Raw genomic sequence first — 23,021 nt, forward strand, 5'->3', positions numbered from 1 at the left:
AACGGCCACCTAGGACACGCCCAGCCATCAAGGCACCCGCCCCTTTATTGGCTTAGATCGATGACAATGATCAAGAAGCTGCGCAATTAATTGGGACCAAGTTTAAGGCCCGCCTAAAAGCACGCGAAGCCCCTCCAAGTATAAGAAGGAACCCCCGCGAAACGTTCGCTCTCTTGGATTCGGCTCTCAAGCGGAGAGACCCTTCCACCAGCATCACCAGAAGCAAGTAAGTTCAAGGTCAACGCTTGCTACCAGACGGATGACCTTAGCTGTACTCCTGTTACCTCTTCAAACCCAACAGGCCCAGATCCGAACAACGGCCATTGTTCCTCTGACCTAAGTGGGCACCCGAAGTTAAGTATAGGTGTTAGTGATATAGTTTAGCCTGTAGTGTTATTGTGCACGAGTAAATCATACTGTGTGTAAGTAAAGTAGTATTGACTTTGAACTAACTAACTGGCGTATTGGCTCTTTGATCGGTATTCGGGTTGAACTTTGTGGCGGTATCGAGAGATACCTGGCGACTCTGAAAGTATACTCACAATGAGGATTAAGAAAGGCGACCTTATTAACTGCCATATTTATAGCAAGTAAACAGAGCAACATCACCACCTTATCAATAGCAATTAGGCTTGGACAATAAATGCTGGCCTACCCAGCAACACTCACATCTCATGATTTAAAATTTTCAGGTTTGCAAGTTGTGATTAGAGGGGTACCACAAATATCAGTGCTTGGGCCCCAGCATTTTTGCAATCTACATCAATGATTTAGATGTGGGGTTCAAACTTAACATTTCCAAGTTTTCTAATGACATAAAACTAGGTAGGAATTTGAATTGAGGAAGATACAAAGAGGTTTCAAGGAGATTTCAACAGGATAAGTGAATGTCTAGATCATGGCAGATGGAACTTAAAGTGAAAAAATGTGAATCTATCCATATTGGTAGGAAAAACTAAAATGCAGAGTATTTTGCAAATGGTATGGGATTGGAAAGTGTTGATGCCGAAAGGGATCTGGGTGTCCTTGTTCATGAATTACAAAGCTAGTGTGAAAATGCAGCAAGCAATTAAAAAGTAAATGGCATGTTGGCCTTTATTGCAAGATGATTTGAGTACAGGAGTAAAGATGCCGTGCTGCAATTGTATAGAGCTTGATATCATGTACTATTTGAGACTCCTTACCTATGGAAGGATATACTTGTCATAAGGAAGTGAAACAAAGATTCATCAGACTGATTCCTGGGAAGGCAGGATTGTCCTACGAGGAGATTGGGCCTGCAGTCTCCAGAATTTAGAAGAATGAGGTGCAATCTCATTGAAATATACAAAATTCTTAAGGGCTCGACAAGGTAAATGCAGGAACGTTATTTCCCCTGGCTGGGGGTCTATAATCAGGGGACAAAGTCTCGGAATAAGAGGTAGATCTTTTAGGTCTGAGAGCCAGTGAAATTTATTAACTTGGTTAATGGTGGTAAATCTTTGGAATTTTCTATTTCAGAAAGCTCTCAAATCTCAGTCATTGAATATGTTCAAGACAAGAGATTGGTAGATTTCTAGATAGTAAAGGAAGGCATCAAGGAATTTGGGGATAGTGCTGGAAAATTATGTTTGACTTTGAAGGTCAGCCAGGATCGAATTGAATGGCGGAGCAGGCTCAAGAGCCTATACCTATTTCCAATGTTCTGAATACACTTATCTCTTAAGCTATTTCAGACGATCTGCAATTTATCTTTAATATTAATCTTTATTGTCACAAGTAGGCTTACATTAACACTGCAATGAAGTTACTATGAAAAGCTGTTGATTTTATGGCACTAAATGGAGCATCACAAATCTCAAACAGGACATTTGACTGTATGCATTCTGGATTGACTATTCCAAACACAAACCTGTGACTGCATCAGTTTAAGTTGCTGGTTTTTCAGTCTCTCTTCTTCCCTTTGCATCTGTTTATCGAGGTACTCTTCAAAATTCTCTTTTCTTACATCCACTCCTGGTTTAATCGGTCTATTAAAAGAAATTAACTGCATAATTGTTTCATTTCTCAAGCTTAATTAAAAGTTAACAACCTTTGCAGTTTGTACACCTGCCTATCTTTAAACATTTTAGACTAAAAAGTGTAAAATTGATGCATCTGTTCTCATTAACATTCTAATTCACCATAAATATACAACTGTTTTTATAGTGTGTTAATATTTTATACAATTACATTTTTGACAATCATCTTACTAATATTCATTTACCTTTCATCTATAGCTGTAAAGGATGGCCGATGGTTAGAATCATATTCTTCAGATGGGGATTGAAAGAACGATGCACTTGTAGAATCTTTATTATTTGGATGTCTGTACAAAGGTTCTCTTGAAAATGAACATCCTGAATTTGGTTCATCATTGCCTTCGCTCTCGTCTACAAAAGTTTTTTTTTTCAAAATCAGGAATGCACATATTTTTGTAGGTAGGTCTTCACAATATTTGTATCCTGTACTTGCGCTTTTTGCTACAGTGCTAAAAGATTCTGTTGAACTTCATTTCGAAATACATCATAAAAATTATGCAAGAAAGAATTTGCATTCATAAAACCTCATCATACTTCTCAAACATCACAAACAATCCATACACAATTAATTAATTGTGTATTATGTGAATAAATACATTTTGTGCACAAGATCCCTCAAACTACAATGGTATTTTTGATGATGCTGTTTGAGGAAGGATTGTTGGATATGAAACCAGTAGAACTCTGCACTTTTTCTAAATAATGACCCATAGAATTGCTGAAAAGGTTGCTACCTCTCAGTACTGAACAGTAGTGGATAGCTTAGATTATGTGCGCAAATGAATTTTGTATCTGCTGAATCACAGGCGAGTGCCTACAGCTGAACCAAACTAATACTTGGAAATGTTATTCTTTGGCAATACCCATTTTCAGTCCCTTGATGCAAAGCCAATTTCAATACTATTTCACACCAAAAATATTAAAACTGCCTCCCATAAATTGTATTTTTCTATAAATACTTCAAAGGAACTTATATTTCTGAAGCAGCTATTTCTGAGGGCTGTATAAATATTCCAAGCCAAAAAAAATTTTTTTTTTTTTTTTTTAATTTAAGAGTACCCAATTCATTTTTTTCCAATTAAGGGGCAATTTAGCGTGTTCAATCCACCTACCTTGCACATCTTTGGGTTGTGGGGGCGAAACCCATGCAAACACAGGGAGAATGTGCAAACTCCACACAGAGAGTGACCCAGAGACGGGATTGAACCTGGAACCTCGGCACCGTGAGACTGCAGTGCTACCACTGTGCCACATGCTGCCCTCCAAAGCAAAATTTTAATTTGTGCTACAGCTGTATTTGCTTACCTTCGAGGACAACATTCTCTTGCTCAACATGCTTTTCACTTTGCTGGTAAGCTTTAATAGGTTGCTTTTTTTCCATATTTTGCAATTTACTTAAAGAGTCTGGAAAAAAGTGATGAGGACAGATGTTTTAATAGTTCAAATAAAACAATTTTAACTACATTTTCAAAAATAATGACAATAAATGCAGACAAACTTGCATGGAACAAGACAAACATGAAAGGAGCTGAGTGATGGATCATTTTTATACAGGTTCTTTCAGTCATAACTGTGCATATGACTGCAGAAGCCTGGGAAGACATGACTCATTTTCAAGTCGACCTTTCTTACATTTAGCAACTCCACCCATGACAGCAGAACTCTGGGACAGGCTGCCAGCAGCACCTACAGTATGAGAGGAAAACCCTGAGCAGTCAGCAGAACCTACAGGTGCAGGTACAAGCGGGATGATTTGTGAAAGCATCCAAGGATGGGACTGGGAGCCAGCATGAGAGGAATGATGGCCTTGGTAAGTAGGACGACTGATTATTTCCACTGCAGTCTTTAAAGTAAAAATTGGTCCCTGGTTTAGATTAAGTAGTGCTTGACATGTAATGAATAAGGTACATCCCGAGTATGTTTAATATTCTTTAAACTAAAGGAAGTAAATTTAAGGGGAGTACTTTACATGCAAGTTCAGCCATGTGGAATGCTCCTCCTGTGTGATGTGAGGGTCATGTCCAGTGTGACAGTGAGCAGGAAGTGTCTCCAGCTGCAGCTACTCTAAATCCGTTTTGGTTCTGGGGCAGCGGATGGAGTCACTATGGAGCATCTGCAAGGCTGAGATAGGCATGGATAACACATACAATGAGGTGGTCACGCCTCATAACGAGTGCACAGGCAGAAAAGCAATGGGTGACTCCAGACAGAATGAAAGCACAATGTTGCTAGTGCTGGAGGTCCCCAGGTTCATCTTCCTCTTGAACAGATTTTCCATTTCTTGGCAATGCAGTGAGAGCAAAGTCTGTAGCATCACTAATGGCTCAGACTAATCTCAGGAATACTCAAGAGTGCCATATGCTTAAGAGATCAGGAATAGGCGAATAGACTGGATGAATGCATGGCTGGAGGGATGGTGCACGGATTTAAATTTCTGAGGCATTGGGACCTGCACACGCAGGTGGGACACGAGAGAGGGAAACAGAGACAGAAATGAAAAATAGAAACATAGAAAATAGGAACTGGAGTAGGCCATTCGGTCCATTGGGCCTGTTCCGCCATTCAATGTTATCTTGCTCTATTTCAACACCATACTCCTGCTCTCTCCCCATACTCTTAGACACCTTTAGTATCTCGAAATCGATCTATTTCACTTTATTAAATACATTCAGTGACTTGGCCACTTATGTGTCAGAGAATTCCACAGGTTCACCAACCACGGGGTGAAGAAACCTTTCCTCATCTCAGTCCTAAATGGTCTATCCTGTATCTGAGACTGCGACTTCTTGTTCTAGACTACCCAGCCACAGGAAACCATCCCTGCATCCATTCTGTCTAGCCTGCCATAATTTTATGTTTTGATGAGATCCCCGCTCATTCTTCTAAACTCCGGTGAATACAAGTTTAGTTGACCCAGTCTCTCCTTTATCAAGAAACCTGCTATTCCAGGAGTCAGTCTGGTAAAACTTCACTGCGCTCACTCTATGGCAAGTATATCTTGTTTAGGTAAGGAGATCAAAGCAAGGGCAGCACGGTAGTGCAGTGGTTAGCAGTGCTGCCTTACGGCGCCGACATCCCAGGTTCAATCCCGGCTCTAGGTCACTGTCCGTGTGGAGTTTGCAGATTCTCCCAGTGTTTCCGTGGATTTCACCCCCACAAGCCAAAGATGTGCAGGGTCAGTGAATTGGTGATGCTAAATTGCCCCTTAATTGGAAAAAATGAATTGGGCACTCTAAATTTATTTGAAAAAAGGAGATCAAAGCTGCACACAATACACCAGGTATGGTCTCACCAAGGCCACGTACAGGGCTGCCACATACTGGAATGTGTCTCACCCGAAAGATGGCCCATCTGGCAGCACTCTACTGGAACGTCAGTTTTAACTTTTGCGAGTACAAAAAGCAAAAAAACACAGATAATGACAGTAATAATCTTTATTGTCACAAGTAGGCTTACATTGCAATGAAGTTACTGTGAAAAGCCCCTAGTCGCCATATTCCGGCGCTTGTTCAGGCACACAGAGGGAAAATTCAGCTTGGCCAAATTACCTAACAGCACATCTTTCGGGACTTGTTGGAGGAAACCGGAGCACCTGGAGGAAATCCATGCATACATGGGGAGAACGTGCAGACTCCGCACAGACAGCCAGGAATAGAACCTGGGACTCTGGTGCTGTGAAGCCACAGTGCTAACCACTGTGCTGCCCTATTTGTAGATAAGCAATCATTCATAAAATCTTCCATTATGTTTCTGTTAAATACCCTAAAGTAAATTCCACTGAAGAGCAAAACATGGATACAAGCAATATTAAGAGCTTTTGTACAAAGTTTATGACTTTCTAAAACAATAAATACGTAGAAAGCTATAAAAATAAAAACTTAAAACAAACTCAAATTCAATTCACTGACTTCCACATTCACTTCTGAAGCCCAGCTTCAGGGAGGAGCACCAAAGCTGCCCGACGTCTGGGGGAAAGAACTCCAGGGAACATGTTCTTCTGGACTACTGGTTTGACATGTGGCAAGGATAAAAGATATGTGGCAGTGCCGGAGTCTAGCAGCACCAAAGTTAACAGGTCTGGTAAAACAGGCTGATATATTTATAATGATCCAGCGGATACATGCCAGATGCCATGCTCATTGTTTTGTACAATTGACATTTTGTTCAATGGCAGTCAATAAACAAACAAGTTTAATTATATAACCAAATTTTTAGTTTCTGTTGCATAAGTGCAACAAAAGCGACATGGATGTCCTCATAAGTTCTTTTTTGTTTTGAATTGTTTACTTTCCCAAGACTGTATGCAGTGGTGTTAAAAGGTTTATTTCAAGTGTTGGCACAGTAAAGTAAAAGTACTTGAAAGTAAAAGTACTGGCACAACTGTTCACTGCCCATTATTTCATATGTTTGAAAGTTAATTTTCTCTGTTCAGTCTTATATTAACTGTAAATGAGTTTTTTGCAACAAACAATTAATCAAACGATGTGACCATTTTCAACAGACATGTTCAGTAACGAAAGAATACTATCTACCAAAAATAAAATAACCAAAAACAACATTTAAAATGTATTTTTCTCTACCTGTAAATCCTTGTTGTGTACCAATAAGACCAAGTAGCGCCTGTTGTTCATGCTCCAGTCGCTGAAGCTGCTCCAGATGTTGTTTCTTCAGTTGCTCTTGCTTCCCCTGTTGCCACTCCCTTAACTGGATACGGAATTGCATAATTAATGACCAATTATCAGTGTTTCATGATGTAAAAGCCACAAAGTTCTCAAGCTGCTTTTTAAAAAATATAAAATAAAGCATTTCAACCAATGACTGTTAACAATGCTGAGCTTCAACTGGAAAGCTTGACATTCACTTCCTATAATTGATAATCTATGAAATTATCAAATTAGACCAGATGGAATTAGTGCAAGTAAAAAAAAAAGAAAACAAAACCAAAAATGTAAAACAAGATTTGTTGGGAAAATAGAAAATAACTTGTGATAAATGCAGGATTTTAGATAAGGGTTAAAAGCCTGTGTTAGAGAGTGCTTGACTGCAGTGGTCATGTTTTTAAAAAGAAAGTGGTTTTGCTAGACTAGAAAGCTTTTAGGAGCCAGAGGTGAATTTGACCATAGTAAAATGCCTGGGCTAATACACTGTTGATTGACATGGGGGAGTCCCTGGGGAATTACTGTGCTTTCAGCCTGAGGAGATGATGTCATTGCTGGGTGGAGCTATGGTCTTCAGACATTTTAAGAAAGCTTTGGAGTTGAGTTCTGATCTGGCTAACACAGAGTCTACAAGTAAAGTATTTTGCTCTCACAGTAAAATAGCTTTTTAAAAAAATATTTAAAGCCGTGCAGACTTGTCTGATGACAATGGGAAGCTGAAACAAACCAATTGAAATAGCTTTTTGAAGACATCCAGCCAGAGCTTGCAGGGGTTCTAACAAGAGCCAAATCGGTTCTGGAAATAAGTATTACTCTGTGCCATTGGGATGTAGGATGGATTGAGAGCTGTATAGTTTTTCCCCTTTATTGTTGCTTAATTGTGAATCAAAAAGGTGGAGGATCTAGAGAACAGATCCCGCCGGCAGAACCGGAGAATGATGGGTCTCCTGGAGGGATCCGAAGGAACGGATGCAAGGGCATACATAACGGCTATGTTTGAGAAGCTACTGGAGGACGGGATGTAGGAGGTGGACAGGGTGCACACCATAGGTACCTGGACAAGGAGTGCATTCTACAGTGGGCCAGGCAGACGCGGAGCTGGAAATGGCAGAACAGTGTCTTGCGTATATATCAGAATCTGAGCATGGACATGGCCAGGAGAAGAGCAGGGTTCAATCAGATAAAATCAACCCTTTTTAAGAAGAAGGTAAAGTCTGGACTACTGTACCCAGCCCGTCTTTCGGTTACGCATGAAGAGCAACATTTCTACTTCGAGTCGCCCGAGGAAGCGATGGACTTCGCGAGAAGGAAAGGGCTGGTAGTGGACTGAGCTGTTTCGACTGAACTTTGCTGCAGTGCTCGTGTGGTTATTTTTTTATCTTCTCTTCAGTTATTTCTTTTTAAAGAAAACGTTTTTGTCTTTGGATGTTACCTGTAATGCCTTTTGTATGGAGTTGGGGTCTGCGGACGAGCTGCTCGAGTTAAAATTTGTATTTGCACTTATGGGAGATGGAGGTGTGAATATAATGTTAGATGTTTGACCATCTTTTTGATTTTCTTTGAGTGTTTCTTTTGGGTTGGGATTGTTTACGTTTGCATGTGTGTCCCCGAGCCGGGGGGGGGGGGGACAATAGGTGGGAAAATGTCTGGCGCCATGGGCGGGGGCCACCAAGCTAGCTGGGCGGGCTAGCTCACGGAAGCACAGTGGGGAGTGAGCAGATGATATGCTTATTGGAGGGGGCTGTGTGTAGAGTGCTGTTACGGGGGGTGGGGGGGGGGGGGGGAAAAAAGAGAATGTTCTGTTGTCAGGGGAGGGACATTTGCTGTGGGACAATAGGGAGGTCGGGAGGTGGGGTGGGGACAACCAGGCTGATGACATGGAATGTAAGAGGGCTAAATGGGCCGGTTAAGAGGGAACGCGTGTTCGCGAGTTTGAGGGGACTGAAGGCGGACGTGGCAATGTTGCAGGAGACGCATCTTAGAGTAACTGATCAGATTAGATTAAGGAAGGGATGGGTCGGACAGGTTTTTCACTCAGGGCTGGACATTAAGACTAGAGGGGCCGCGATCCTGATTAATAAGAGAGTGTCATTCGAAGCGGGAAGAATAGTTGCAGACTTGGGGGGGTTGGTACATAATGGTCAGTGGAAAGCTGGAGGGGCTGCCGGTGGTACTTGTGAATGTGTACGCGCCAAATTGGGATGATGTGGAGTTCATAAGGAGGATGTTGGGAAAGATCGCGGACCTGGTTTCGCATAAGCTGGTTATGGGGGGGGGGGGGGGGGGGGGGGAATGACTTCAACATAGTCATTAACCCAGGGCTAGACCGATATAGCTCAAGGACAGGCAGGGTGCCAGCAATAGCAAAGGACCTAAAGGGGTTTATGGAGCAGGTGGGGGGGGGTGGACCCATGGAGATTTGGCAATGGCAAAGGACCTAAAGGGGTTTATGGAGCAGGTGAGGGGGGGGGTGGACCCATGGAGATTTGGGCAGCTGACAGTGAAGGAGTTTTCCTTCTGCTCGCACGTGCATAAAGTGTACTCCCGGATTGACTTTTTGTATCCTGAACAGGCCTTTACTGACAGGGGTGGTGGACACTGAGTACTCAGCGATCACGATCTCGGATCATGCCCCGCACTGGGTTGACCTACAGGTGAGCAACGAGAGTAGCCAGCGCCCGCACTGGATTCTGGATGTGGGACTTTTAGCTGATGAGGTGGTGTGTGGGCGGCTGGAGAAATGTATCCAGAACTATCTGGAAGTCAACGACACGGGGGAAGCTTCGGCTGTGGTGGTCTGGGAGGCGCTGAAGGCGGTGGTTAGAGTGGAGCTGATCTTGATGCGGGCCCACTGGGAGAAGGCAGACAGAGCAGAGATGGACCAACTGATAAAGGAAATTTTACAGGTCAACAGGAGATATGCGGGGACCCCAGAGGCAGGGCTTCTAAGGGAACGACAGATGCTACAGGCGGAGTTTGGCTTGTTAACTACAGGGAAGGCGGTAGAGCTGCTGAGAAAGGCGAGGGGGGCGATCTATGATTATGGGGAGAAGGCCAGTAGAATACTTGCGCAGCAGCTTAGAAAGCGGGAGGTGGCTAGGGAGATTGGGAAAGTAAGGGACAGAGGTGGGAACCTGGTCTGAGATTCAGCTGGGGTCAATAAAGCGTTCGAGACCCAGCGAAGCTGGAAAAGAGGAAGGAACTACAGGCGAGCTTCGACCGACTGTCTACCAGGAAGGCAGTGCGCCAACTGAGACGAGCAAGGAGTGCAGTTTATGAACATGGAGATAAGGCGGGGCGGATGTTAGCAGGTCAGCTCCGGAGGAAAGCAGTGGCAAGGAAAATTCTTCAGGTGAGGGATAGGGCAGGGAAGTTGGTGGTGGCTCCGGATCGGATTAACAAGGTTTTTGAGGAGTTTTATGAGAGGTTGTACAGGTCAGAGCCACCTGGGGGAGACCGTGAGATGCAGGAATTTCTAGATGGGTTGGAGTACCCGAGGCTAGGGGAGGAGGACAGGGCTACATTAGAAGGAGCAATAGTGGAACAGGAGATAAAGGATGTGATTGGAAGGATGCCATTGGGAAAGGTGGCAGGGCCGGATGGGTTTCCAGTGGAATATTATAAAAAATTCAAGGATAAGCTGGCACCCCTGATGGTGGCAATGTTTGAAGAGGCTATAGGGAAGGGGGTGTTGCCACAAACCTTGGGGCAGGCATCGATTTCACTGTTGCTAAAAAAAGATAAGGATCCGACAGAGTGTGGGTCGTATAGGACCATATCACTTCTCAATGTGGACGCAAAAGTATTGGCGAAGGTACTGGCGGGAGGAGTGCCTCCCGAAGGTGATAGGGGAGGATCAGACGGGATTCGTGAGAGGGAGGCAGCTTTCTTCGTACATTAGGAGGGTATTGAACGTCATTATGGCACCGGCGGAGGGGAAGGAAACAGAGATGGTTGTGGCATTGGACGCCAAGAAGGCGTTTGACAGGGTAGAACGGGGGTACTTGATGGCAGTTCTGGAGCGGTTTGGGATTGGACCAAGATTTGTGAACTGGGTAAAGCTACTATATAAGCCGAGGGCGAGTGTCCGCACAAACATCAGCTCGAGATACTTTTCTCTCCACCGTGGGACGAGGCAGGGATGTCTTATGTCCCCTCTGCTGTTTGCACTTGCGAATGAGCCGTTGGCCATCGCATTAAGAAGTTCAGGAGCATGGAAAGGAATAGTGCGGGGGGGATAGAGCATAGGGTGTCCTTATATGCCGCCGACTTGCTGTTATACGTGTCGGAACCGAGTGTGTCGATAGGGGGAATATTGGAGCTACTGCGAGCATTTGGGTCTTTCTCGGGGTACAAGCTGAACCTAGGCAAGAGTGAGTATTTTGGAGTGTCTCGGCCGGGAGTGGGGATTCCGTAGGGCAGGGACTCACTTTAGGTATCTGGGGGGTGCAGGTTGCCCGGGAGTGGGATGGTCTCCCTCGGTCACTGGCGGGTCGGGTACAGGCGGTTAAAATGAATGTGTTGCCACGATTTCTGTTTATTTTTCAATGCCTACCGAATTTCTGGCCAAAGGCTTTTTTCCGGGAGATTGAGGGAAGGATTACCTCATTCATATGGGGAGGGAAGGTGGCCAGAGTGAGAAAGGTGCTGCAACAGAGGGGAAGGCAGGCAGGGGGGTTTGGGTCTTCCGAACCTGATGTACTACTACTGGGCGGTTAATATGGAGAAGGTGCGAAGTTGGGTCAGAGGGGTTGACTCCCAGTGGGTCAGAATGGAGGAGAGTTTGTGCAGGGAGTCGGGACTGAAAGCACTAGCAATAGCGCACTCCCGATAGTCCTGGGGAAATACTCAGGGAGTCCGGTAATAATAGCTTCATTGAAAATTTGGAGGCAGTTTCGCCAACACTTCGGATTGGGGGCAGGGTCAAGGGAAATGCCGATTCGGGGGAACCAAGATTTGAGCCAGGGAGGTGGGATGGAAATTTTCGGAAATAGGAAGAGAAGGGGATTACGACACTAAAAGATTTGTTTCTTAGGGGTCGGTTTGCAGGATTGAAGGAGCTGGAAGCGAAGTATGAGCTGGAGCAGGGAGAAACATTTAGATACATGCAGGTTCGAGATTTTGCCAGAAAGGAGATACAGAGCTTCCCGGAGGAACCGGGCTCCACATTGCTGGAGTAGGTGCTGACGACAGGGGGACTGGAGAAGGGGGGTAGTGTCAGCGGTGTACGGAGCTATTTTGGAAGAGGATAAGGCACCACTGGAAGGGATCAAAGCAAAGTGGGAGGAAGAGTTGGGAGAGGTTATAGAGGTGGGGTTCTGGTGTGAGGAGCTCCGGAGAGTAAATGCCTCCACCTCATGTGTGAGGTTGGGGCTGATGCAGCTGAAGGTGGTATACAGAGCACACCTCACGAGGGTTAGGATGAGCCGATTCTTTGAAGGAGTAGAAGATGTGTGAGAACGTTGCGGGGGGGCCTCCACTAATCACGTTCATATGTTTTGGTCCTGTCCAAAGCTAGAGGATTACTGGAAGGAGGTTTTTAGGGTAATTTCCAAGGTGGTGCACGTGAAACTGGACCCGGGTCCCCGGGAGGCCATATTCGGGGTGTCGGACCAGCCAGGGTTGGAAACGGGGGCGGAGGCAGATATCGTAGCCTTCGCCTCGTTGATCGCCCGAAGGCGGATCCTGTTGGGATGGAGAGCAGCCTCTCCACCCTGTGCCCTGGCGTGGCAGGGGCACCTGTTGGAATTCTTGACTCTTGAGAAGGTTAAGTTTGAACTGAGGGGTAGGACGGAGGGGTTCTACAATTCATGGGCATTATTCATTATGCACTTTCAAGAACTAGATAACATCGAACATTAGTTGGGGGGGGGGGGATGGGTGGGAGGGGGCCTGTGTATTAAGGGTGACTATGGGTGATCCCCGATTCCTTTTTGTCATTTGTCTATGTAAACATGTAGGCTAATGTTTGGGGTTTGGTGGGAGGATGGGATCGTTGTTATTGATGTGGGGATTGACATATTTGTTGCTGATTACTGTTTATTGTTGGTGGGTGAAAATGTGAAAAAGGAGAATAAAAATATATATTTATAAATATATAGCGTTCGAGGCATTCTACAGTAGGCTGTATGAACGGAACCCCCAGCTGGGCCGGAGGGGATGAGGCAATTCTCAGGCTGAAGTTCCTGAAGGTTGATGAAGACTTGGTAGAAGGACTGGGGGCCCCGATCAGGTTGAAAGAGATAGCAGACAGGCTGAATGCCATGCAGTCGGGTAAAGCCCCGGGACCGGATGGGTACCCCGTGGAGTTTTACAAAATGTTCTCTGGGATGCTGGGGCCACTGCTGTTGAGGACATTTAATGAGGCAAGGAAGAGAGGGGGGCTGCCCCCGATGATGTCACAGGCCAATATCTCATTGATCCTGAAGCGGGATAAGGACCCGGAGTTATGCGGGTCCTACAGACCGATCTCCCTACTTAATGTAGAAGCCAAATAGTTGGCTAAGATCTTGTCCTCAAGGATTGAGGACTGCATCCTGGACGTGATTGCGGAGGACCAGACGGGATTTGTTAAGGGGAGGCAGTTGGCGGCCAACGTAAGGAGGCTGTTGAATGTTATCATGATGCTCCCAGAGGGTAGGGACATAGAGGTAGTGGTCGCAATGGACGCAGAGAAGGCATTTGACCGGGTGGAATGGGATTATCTGTGGGAGGTATTGGGGCGGTTTGGATTTGGGCGGGGCTTCATTGACTGGGTCAGGCTGCTGTATCAGGCGCCCGTGGCAAGTGTTCGGACGAACAGGCTGACATCGGGCTATTTTAGGCTGCACCGGGGGACGAGGCAGGGATGCCCCCTCTCCCCGCTGTTGTTCGCACTGGCCATAGAACCACTGGGCAGTTGCGTTGAAGCCGCAAAGGGCTAGAAGAGACTGGTCCGGGGGGGGGGGGAAAGAGAGAGAGAGAGAGAGAGAGAGAGAGAGAGAGAGAGTCTCGCTATACGCGGACGACCTGCTCTTATGTGTGTCGGACCCATTGGAAGGGATGGAAGAAATTATGGGGATTCTAGGAGATTTTGGCCGGTTTTCGGGTTATATATTGAATATGGGGAAAAGAGAGATGTTTGCGATCCAGGCAAGGGGGCAGGAGAGACGATTGGGGGAGCTGCCGATCAGAATGGTAGGGGGAAGCTTTCGGTACCGAGGCATCCAGGTGGCGCGGGAATGGGAATGACTGCACAAGCTTAATCTGGCCCGACTAATGGACCAAATGAAGGCGGATTTTTGGAGGTGGGACGTGCTCCCATTGTCACTGGCTGGGAGGGCACCGACAGTGAAAATGGCGATTCTCCCAAGATTCCTGTTTGTGTTTCAGTGTCTCCCCATCTTTATTCCTCGGTCTTTTTTTTAAACGGGTCAACAAGGTGATCTTGGGCTTTGTATGGGCGGGTAAGACCACGCGAGTTAAAAAGGGGATGCTGGAGCGCAGCCGGCGGGAGGGCGGGCTAGCTCTCCCGAACTTTAGTAATTATTACTGGGTGGTGAATATAGCCATGATTAGAAAGTGGATAGTGGATGGTGGGTGGTGGTGGTGGTTGGGTGGGGGGGGGGGGGGGGGGGGGGGTGTCCAGTGTGGGAGCGAGTGGAGGCGGCATCTTGTAAGGGCACTAGTTTGGGGGCGTTGGTAACGGCGCCTCTGCCATTCCCGCCGGCACGCTACTCCACCAGCCCCATGGTGATCAGGGCCCTGAGAATCTGGGGCAATATAGGAGACTTGTGGGAGCATCGGTCTGGTCCCCAATTTGCAATAATCACCGGTTTGCCCCGGGGAGGTTAGATAGAAGGTTCCGGAGGTGGCAGAGAGCAGGGATTGAGAGGATGGGCGATATGTTTATAGAAGGGAGCTTTCCCAGCTTGAGGGAACGTGAGGTGAAATTTGAACTGACGGGAGGGAATGAATTTAGGTACCTGCAGGCGCAAGACTTCCTACCCAGGCATGTCTCAACCTTCCCGCTCCTACCACCAAGGGGGATACAGGATAGAGTAGTTTCCAGAGTGTGGGTGGGAGAAGGGAGGGTTTCGGACATTTCTAAGGAGCTTATGGGGTCAGAGGAAACATTGATCGAGGAGCTGAAACACAAATGGGAAGAGTAGTTAGAGGATGATCTCTGGGCGGACGCGTTGAGTAGAGTCAACGCGTCCACAACATGTGCCAGGCTCAGCCTCTTACAGTTGAAGATCGTTCACTGGGCCCACATGACAGTGGCCCGGATGAGCAGGTTCTTTGGGGTGGAAGACAGGTGCGCAAGGTGTGCGGGAGGACCAGCGAACCACATTCACATGTTCTGGGCATGCCCGAAGCTTAGGGAATTCTGGCAGGTGTTCGCAGATGTCATGTCCAAAGCATTGAAAACAAGGATGGCGTCGAGTCCAGAAGTGGCGAGTCTCGGAGTGTCGGAAGACCCGGGAATCCAGGAGGAGAAAGAGGCAGACGTTCTGGCCTTTGCTTCCCTGGTGGCCCAGAGACGGATATTATTAGCTTGGAGGGACTGAAAGCCCCCGAAGTCAGAGACCTGGCTATCAGACATGGCTAGCTTTCTCTGTCTGGAGAAAATCAAGTTCGCCCTGAGAGGGTCAATGTTAGGGTTCGTCCGAAGGTGGCAGCCGTTCGTCGACTTCTTTAGGGAAAATTAACCGTCAGCAGAAAGGGGGGGGGGCGTGGGTGTAGTTTAGTGTAGAGTAGGATGCTAGAAAAGGCGGGACCTGAGAGAGAGGAAGACGGCTTTTGCACTATGTTTATATTTATATGTACACTTTCTTCTGTTACTGTTATGAAACCATAAATACCTCAATAAAATGTTTATTAAAAAAATAAAATTGTAAATCAAAAAATATCAAATCCCTATTTGTTTGGATGATCACTCTGGAGCGAAGTATTCTTTCCATACAGTCTCAAAAAATAAAATATTGGGGTTTCGGTCCAGTATCCTAGCCACTGTTCGAGTCTGGTCTGGGATCGTAATAGAATTGGGGGCTCTTCAAGGACCGTAAGCATAATTCCTTGTTTGGCTTGGGATTATTAAATTTAAAGACAGAGAGTGTGTTAGCAGCGGTTACTTTTTCACTTCTCTGTGTCAACATAAAATTCAAGACCCTCCGATATGCATACATTTAGGCATGTCGAACAGCTCTTGGAGGGAGCACAAGAGGGCGACAAGGGCACAGAATATATTCCGGGTGGGGAACTCAATGTCCATCACCAAGAGTGGCTCGGTAGTTCCATCACAAACTGAGCTGACTGGGTCCGAAAGGTCATAGCTGCTAGACTGGGATGTTAGACATTTTAGTTGCTGTGTTATGAAGAGTCTAAAGTTCTGTTCCTTATTCACCAACACATATATATTTCATTCCAACAGACTTTACACAAAACTCTAACTACACATCACCTCACAGAGGCCACTTGAAGCCCCTTTACATATCAGTGTCAATTAATGGATACTTAACATAAATGAGACAACTAATTGCAATGTCTCTTAACCCATTATTTAACAGTCTCCCCTTTCTTGGAGAAAAAAAATAATTAGGTGAAAACAAAATTTCAAGGAACTCAAAAACACACACATGATATGCCCCCCCTTTTTTTCCAGTTTTTTTTTGTTTGGACGAGAAAGAAAAAAGAAAGTCACAGAAACAAGCGCCCTTCATTAACAATATCCAAAAGTTTCTGTGGACTCGCCACTCTTTTCGTAAAACAGTCTGACAGATGATAGCTACTGTCGACCCATTTAATTTTTGTTATTTCCCTTCTGTCCAACATCTGCTTCAAACTTGCGATGTCTATCCGTAACCTCTTTTCATTGACACTTTTTGTAGCATGCACATTTTCCCACAGGGATTTATTATCAATGTGACAGTCAATAGGTATATTACCCAAATCTCCTAATTCCAAAATTTCTGTCACTATCTGACTTATATAAAAGGCCATATCCACCACCTCTACACGCCTTAACGTCTCAGCAGCCAAAGTGCTTTTTACCACTCTCCTTATTTTCTTTGTTTCCCACACAAGCGGGCAACATTTACCATTGTTCCCCAAAAGGAAAATTATAAAACCTCCTGCGCTTGAAACCCATCACATAAATTTGCGTAGGCCGCATCACTATAAACTATGAGTTTCAAGTGCCTACAGTCACCTAAAGCCGGGAACTTTAAAACACACTCCTGCATTTTTAGTTTGGCCAACGCTTTATTTGCTCTTATTATGTCTTCCACTTTGGGATCATTCATTTTTGTACTCAACTCCAAGACATCAAAACTCACGGCCGGTCTACTCTGTCTACCCCAGCAGTTCAGTTGCCCAATTAAACTTCGCAGCTGTTCTTTTTCTATCTTTGAAACCTTTGCTTCTTTTTGTGAAACTCGGCCACGACTAATTGCAATTGAGCTGATGCTTTCCAAATAAGATTGCTGACGTAAAGTTGCCCCTAACTTAGTCTGTCCGATTTCCAGTCCAATATATTTAAATGCACCGGAAGCCTGACTTCTAACCCTGAATTCTTTCCTCAAACCAGAGATTACAATAGCTTCAAAATCACTAGTCCCATCCCACAAAAAAATCATCGACATGCATTATAAAGATGCCAGAAAGATTTCCTTTATAGTGCCAGTAAAACATTGCAGGATCTGCTTTTAACTGGCAACAGCCTAACTTTAACAAAACTGACCTTACCGAAAAATACCAGACTCTAGATGCATCATTTAATCCATATACACATTTGTTCAACTTCCAGAGTACCCCTTCTGTGTTAGCTGCTTCTTTAGGAGGACGGGGAAAAATGTCTCTCTGGAGCTGATGCCCCTGCAAAAAGGCAGCTTTTATATCTATAGATTTGCATTCTCATGCCTTTGTGGCTAATAGAGCCAAGAAGATCTTTAAAATAACCTTTCCTGCTGTAGGTGAATCTACCCTTAAATCCTGATCTTCTAAGTTTTCTTCAAATCCCCTTGCCACAAGCCTGGCCTTTGCCTTATAAGTTCCATCCAGAAGAACCTTTTCCGTGCAAATCCATCTGTGGGATAGAGCTCTTTGTCCCCTATCCGGTACTTCTGGGTATACCCCAAATTCACTCCAACTATGCAGTTCTTGCTGTTTAGCATCTTTGATAACTTTTTCATCTAATTTATTTGAAGCCACCAAAATCTCACGTGCATGTGGGCTTCTACTCCTATTAGTATTCATAGTCTTACTCATGTTCCGAGATCTTGATAAACTACGTCCCCTCTCCCGCCTGGTATCTCGTTCTGTACTGCTACTGCTTGATCTTTCCCTTCTGCTGTGGGATGTCCTTTCAATAGTTCTCGACCTTTTCCTGCGGACCTGTTCACTATCCGATGTACTATCTGAACTGGCACTGCGTTTCTGTGCCCTCCATTTTTGAACTGCGTTTTCTCAATCCATTGTCTTGACTCCTTCCCCTGAATGCTGTACATTCAACCAATGTTTATACTTTCCAGTGGCCTTCCCTGCTCTACTAATAACAGTTGCATCCTTCCATTGACTAGACCCTTCAGGCAAGTATGTCACTTTTGTACCAACTTTTGGCAGTTGCCCTTTCGGAAAAACGGCCTGTTCTAATTCATCAGAAGTGTTGTGTTCCTCAACAGAAACCCTGTCTATATCAGTTAACTGGTCCTCATAGTTCTGTAACACATGGGTACCAGATGACGCTGGTTCCTCGTCATGTCTGTCTGCTCTGTCTAAATTTGAAAATTTGTAATCTGTATCCATTATCCTTGATGAATGTACCCTAACAGTTTAACTATCATGTTGCAAAATCATTGTTTTGCCATCTATGCCTATGATCGTCCCTGGGCCTTTCCATTCATTAGAATTGTCTCTCTTATAGCATACCATGTCTCCTTGCTGAAAAACGGCATTTAATGGCCCTACGTTATGTCTTAAAGCTCTGCGAATTCTTTCAGAGACTTCTGCTTCCAAAAAAGCTTTTCTACTGCTATGTTATGCATTTAAATGTTCAACAAAACCAGAGTTAATTGTAGTCCCCTCCCAAGCTGGAGGCTGGTCATCCACCATTGGACGGAATTTTAGGATTTCTACCAAACACCAATTGATGAGGACTATAGCCCCCAACCATCTGCAATGAATTCTTTGTATGTACTGCCCATGCTAAAGCTGAATTTAGCCTGCAATTTGGTCGATCTGCCAAAATTTTCCGAAGCATGTCATCGATGACAGCACGATTTCTTTCACAGACACCATTACTAAATGGGCTTTCTGCAGCTGTATTCATAACTCTGATATTCACGTTTCACACATATCCCTAAACTCATCATTAGCAAATTCTCCCCCATTGTCCATAAGGAATTTTGCCAGTGGACCGATTCCTGTCCCTATCCATTTTTCCACGATTTGATCCCGAATTACTCCCTTTTCTTTACTTTGTATAATCGTTGATTGACAAAATCTGGTTGCTAAATCTACAAAATGCAAAATAAATATATTATTTGCTTTATCCCAGATCTTAAGGTCCATGGCCACAATGTCATTAAGGTCCATGGCCAAAGGTAGGGTTACTATCGGTCCTTCTGTACTTCCTACAAACTTCACAGTGGTCACTAACCTGTTCTATCAGTTTAGTATAGTCGTCATCCCTTACCCCTGCATCCTTTAATACATTTTTCAGCCTCCGAGGAGACGGATGTGCCAATTGCCTATGCAGTTTTAATACCACAAGCTTTTTATCAGCTAAAGTCCCATTTTCAACTGACATTAACACATCCTTAACCACTCTACTTGAAATATTATTTGTCAGTAATGGAATACAATAGTGTCCAGACTGTGTAAATTGTAAGTCCACCGTCTTTCCAAAAACTGTTGCCTTATCCTGTTCCATATCCAGTTTCATGTGTGCTTTCTTCTCGACGGTCTGCTCAGAAGCAAAGGTATCATTCGTGCTAATGAAATGATTCACTCCGGCAATATTGCAAGGGATCACCACTCTTTTCAGCGACTTCAGAGTATTATCATCTCCAAACCTGAAACTTGTGGAACTTTCAAATTCTTTAACCTTGTTACGATTTTCTGCATTCAAGGAGTCCATATAACATTTTAACCAGTCAATTCCACACACAGTAGATGTGCAGCCACTGTCCAATACAGCACAATTGAAGGATTCTGCAACCAACACCCTCATTACAGGCGTAAAACTGCTTGTCAATAGGACAATGCCTTCTTTCTGGCCACTATCGTTTTCCTCTTCTGACTCTTGCGTGTCATATGTCGCTTCAAACACTCTTATCATGACGAGTTGGACAGTTGAAAGCATAATGGTATTGAGAGTCACATCGAAAAGGCCGGGGCCGGACGTTATCAAAAAGGCAAATGGACTGCATGGTTTCATGAACTGGAAGCGAGCGCTGCTAATGGATAGCGGTGGGTTCCAGATGGTGTCTTTAGTGGAGTTGGCAGAAGTGACGGAAGAAGGGGTACGATTTCGTTCTCCTTACGATGGGAAGGAAATTCTTCTCTCGCCCGAAAAATCCATTGAAATACAGAATGCTCTAGGTTCAGACATCATGATGCAGCTGTTGATGTTGTCAGCAGCACAGTGACTGGGCCGAGAGTGGAGGAAGCCATGTTCAGGTCTGTTCGCTGGTTGGATCGCTGCATTGCAGCAAACATGAATCCCGGGCAGCAGAGTCTCTTTGCCATTATCCAGAGCGGTCTGGATGCTGAACTGCGGAAGAAATGTCTGACAGAGATGATTAAACGTGATGTCTCTGGTTTTGCCATCGGAGGATTGAGTGGCGGGGAGGAGGAGGATCATTTCTGGAGAATGGTGAAGCTCAGCACAGAGTACCTCCCACCCGAGAAGCCACGTTACCTCATGGGAGTGGGGTATGCAACGCCTGTCCACCACCTACAAGGCACAAGTCAGGAGTGTGCAACTGAAAATATGGAAAGATGTGTCATTTGAAACATGCAAGTCTGGCAATATCTGGTCTGAGAGAAACATGAGAGGATACAGGGAAAGATCCCACGAAGGGTTAACAGCAGCTGCAAAGAGGAGGACTATAAAATGCAGATTCCTTCTTCCAAACAGGCTGAGCAAACAATCAGGATTTTTGTATGAAGCTAAAAACAATGGCTCACACCTTCATTGAAATTAACCATCTTAGTAAGTATCTGGAAAAGCATGGATGAGGGTTTCAGTTGAGTTAGGTGATAAATGTAAACCTTTCAAGTTATAACCAAGTGGATTTTTAGCATTACTTTAAAAGCAATGATTCACACCTTCATAGAAGTAAAATCAGCAGATAGAAAAGAATGACATGAGGGAGCAAATATATAGGTGTGAAAATCTGTAACACCAGGTAAATTAAAGAAAGCTGGAGACAACATGTCTACGAGAACACAAATTAGACCCAAATCAAAGTCAAAATTATGAGCTGGGGACAAAATTTGATAATAATAAAACTATAGAAATGACAGGAATCAAAAGTAACACCCCTATTGCAATCAAAGCATTTTGAACATCACAAAGGAAGAATGTAATCCGATCCATGGGCTGAGGTCAGGCCCAAAATGAATACGTAGTCGTGTTAGAAAAATTTAGATTTAAAGGTACCTTTTACAATCCAAGTGAAATAAAAGTTACCTTACAATAAAGTCATAAAGACTTAATAACTGTTAGAAAAATATATAAACCCTGAGAAAGGAGCAGAGAAGCAGAGGGGCAGAGAAGGTACAAGAGAAGCAAGCAGAGTCAGCTTACAGTCAGCTCGGTCATGGGACAGAGCAAAACAGCCGAGCTAAAACAGCTAATACATCTAAGGAAGGCCAGAATTTAAAGAGGAGGCAGAGTCAGCTCAGAGACAGCCAGCTCTCACAGCTCGGTATATGGGAAAGATAGAGCATAGCAACCAAGCAGAACAGCGAATACATCTGAGGAAGACCAAAAGAATTTAAAGAAGATTGATTGTCAAGATGGGCCTGAATGTGCCTTCAACCAACCAGGAGGGTCCAGAAGCAAGATATTTTTACCTTTCTGTAATGACAGTGATTGCATCTTTTAAAAGAAAAAAAATATATAATAAAATAACTTAAAAGTTTTAACCTGAAACAGTGGTTATTCCAAAGTCTACTTTACTTCCTTAGCAATACGGGACCCAGGATCAATGCTACTAGTGGTAAGTAGATGAAATCTTCTGTGAAGGTATGTGTTATACCAGGGGATAACTTGAAAACATAGTTTGACCTGAATAGCACCCACCGAAGCCTGTATAGGAGTCAGGGAGTGAGAATCCCTGTTCACCATTTAGAATGTCGGCCCTTTTTGGTATAGATGGACTTCTAAGAATAGTGGTGAGTTTTCAACAACAAGTGTCGTGGAATACTCTCAACTTGCCTGGATGAGTGCAGCTCCAGCAATACTCACGAAGCTCGACATCATCCAGGACAAAGCCACTCACAATTTCTACCCATTCCACAAACATTCAATCCCACCACCACCGGCGAACAGTGGAAGCCATATATACCATCTACAAGATGCACTGCAGCAACTCACGAAGGCTCCGTAGACAGCACCTTCCAAACCCACGACAACTACCACCTAGAAGGACAAGAGCAACAGATACCAAGTCACTCACCACCCTGACTTGGAAATATATTGCTATATCTTCACTGTCGCTGGGTCAAAATCCTGGAACTACCTCCTTAACAGTACTGTGGGTTCACCTACAGGGTCTGCATCAGTTCAAGAAGTCAACCCACCATCACCTTCTGAAGGGCAACAAGGGATGGGCAATAAATGCTGGCCTAACCAACGACACCCACATCCCATAAATGATTTTTTTTATAAAGGATTAAAGTGCCAAAGCGCCTTATTGCTAATTAAATACTGAAACATGGTAGCAAATTTGCATATACCAGTGAGATAAATGACCATTTTTTGTTTTAATAATATTGGTTGAGGGAAGAAATATTGGCCTGGACACGAGAGAGAGAGAGAACATCCCTGCTCTTCTTCTAACAAGCCCTGAAATCTTTTTCATCCACCTGAGACAGCAGGTAAGTCTTGAATATTCAAGACATCAGAACTGAAATGTCTGCTGTGATTGTGTGCTCAAGTCTCTGAAGTGGGGCTTGAAACTACAACTTTCTGTCACACATGCAGCTTCTAAAAATAGTTCAATGGAAACTGGGATCTTTCAGATTAAGTCTGGGAAAGGTGGTAGGAAACAGAAACGCAGTTGTATGAAATTGTCAGTAAAGAATACACTGAAAA

General features: G+C 44.6%; 2 protein-coding genes across 3 annotated transcripts in view; one reads left to right on the top strand and one right to left on the bottom strand.

Annotated features, from left to right (window-relative positions):
- Positions 1-23,021, bottom strand: part of cpap (centrosome assembly and centriole elongation protein) — a 168,013-nt gene that overhangs the window by 137,720 nt on the left and 7,272 nt on the right. For both annotated transcript variants that reach the window (XM_072476807.1, XM_072476808.1), the window contains exons 3-6: positions 6,641-6,764; positions 3,366-3,464; positions 2,246-2,411; positions 1,892-2,009 (exon numbers count right to left, since the gene is read on the bottom strand). In XM_072476807.1, coding sequence (XP_072332908.1) covers positions 1,892-2,009; positions 2,246-2,411; positions 3,366-3,464; positions 6,641-6,764 — 507 coding nt within the window. The remainder of the gene's footprint in view (positions 1-1,891; positions 2,010-2,245; positions 2,412-3,365; positions 3,465-6,640; positions 6,765-23,021) is intronic.
- qtrt1 (queuine tRNA-ribosyltransferase 1) lies at positions 20,062-20,711 on the top strand. The gene is given in 2 exon segments (XM_072476465.1): positions 20,062-20,320; positions 20,323-20,711. Coding segments are annotated over 2 exon segments (648 nt in total).

Source organism: Scyliorhinus torazame, chromosome 15 (genome assembly GCF_047496885.1).
Source record: "Scyliorhinus torazame isolate Kashiwa2021f chromosome 15, sScyTor2.1, whole genome shotgun sequence".
NCBI classification, from domain to species: domain Eukaryota; kingdom Metazoa; phylum Chordata; class Chondrichthyes; order Carcharhiniformes; family Scyliorhinidae; genus Scyliorhinus; species Scyliorhinus torazame.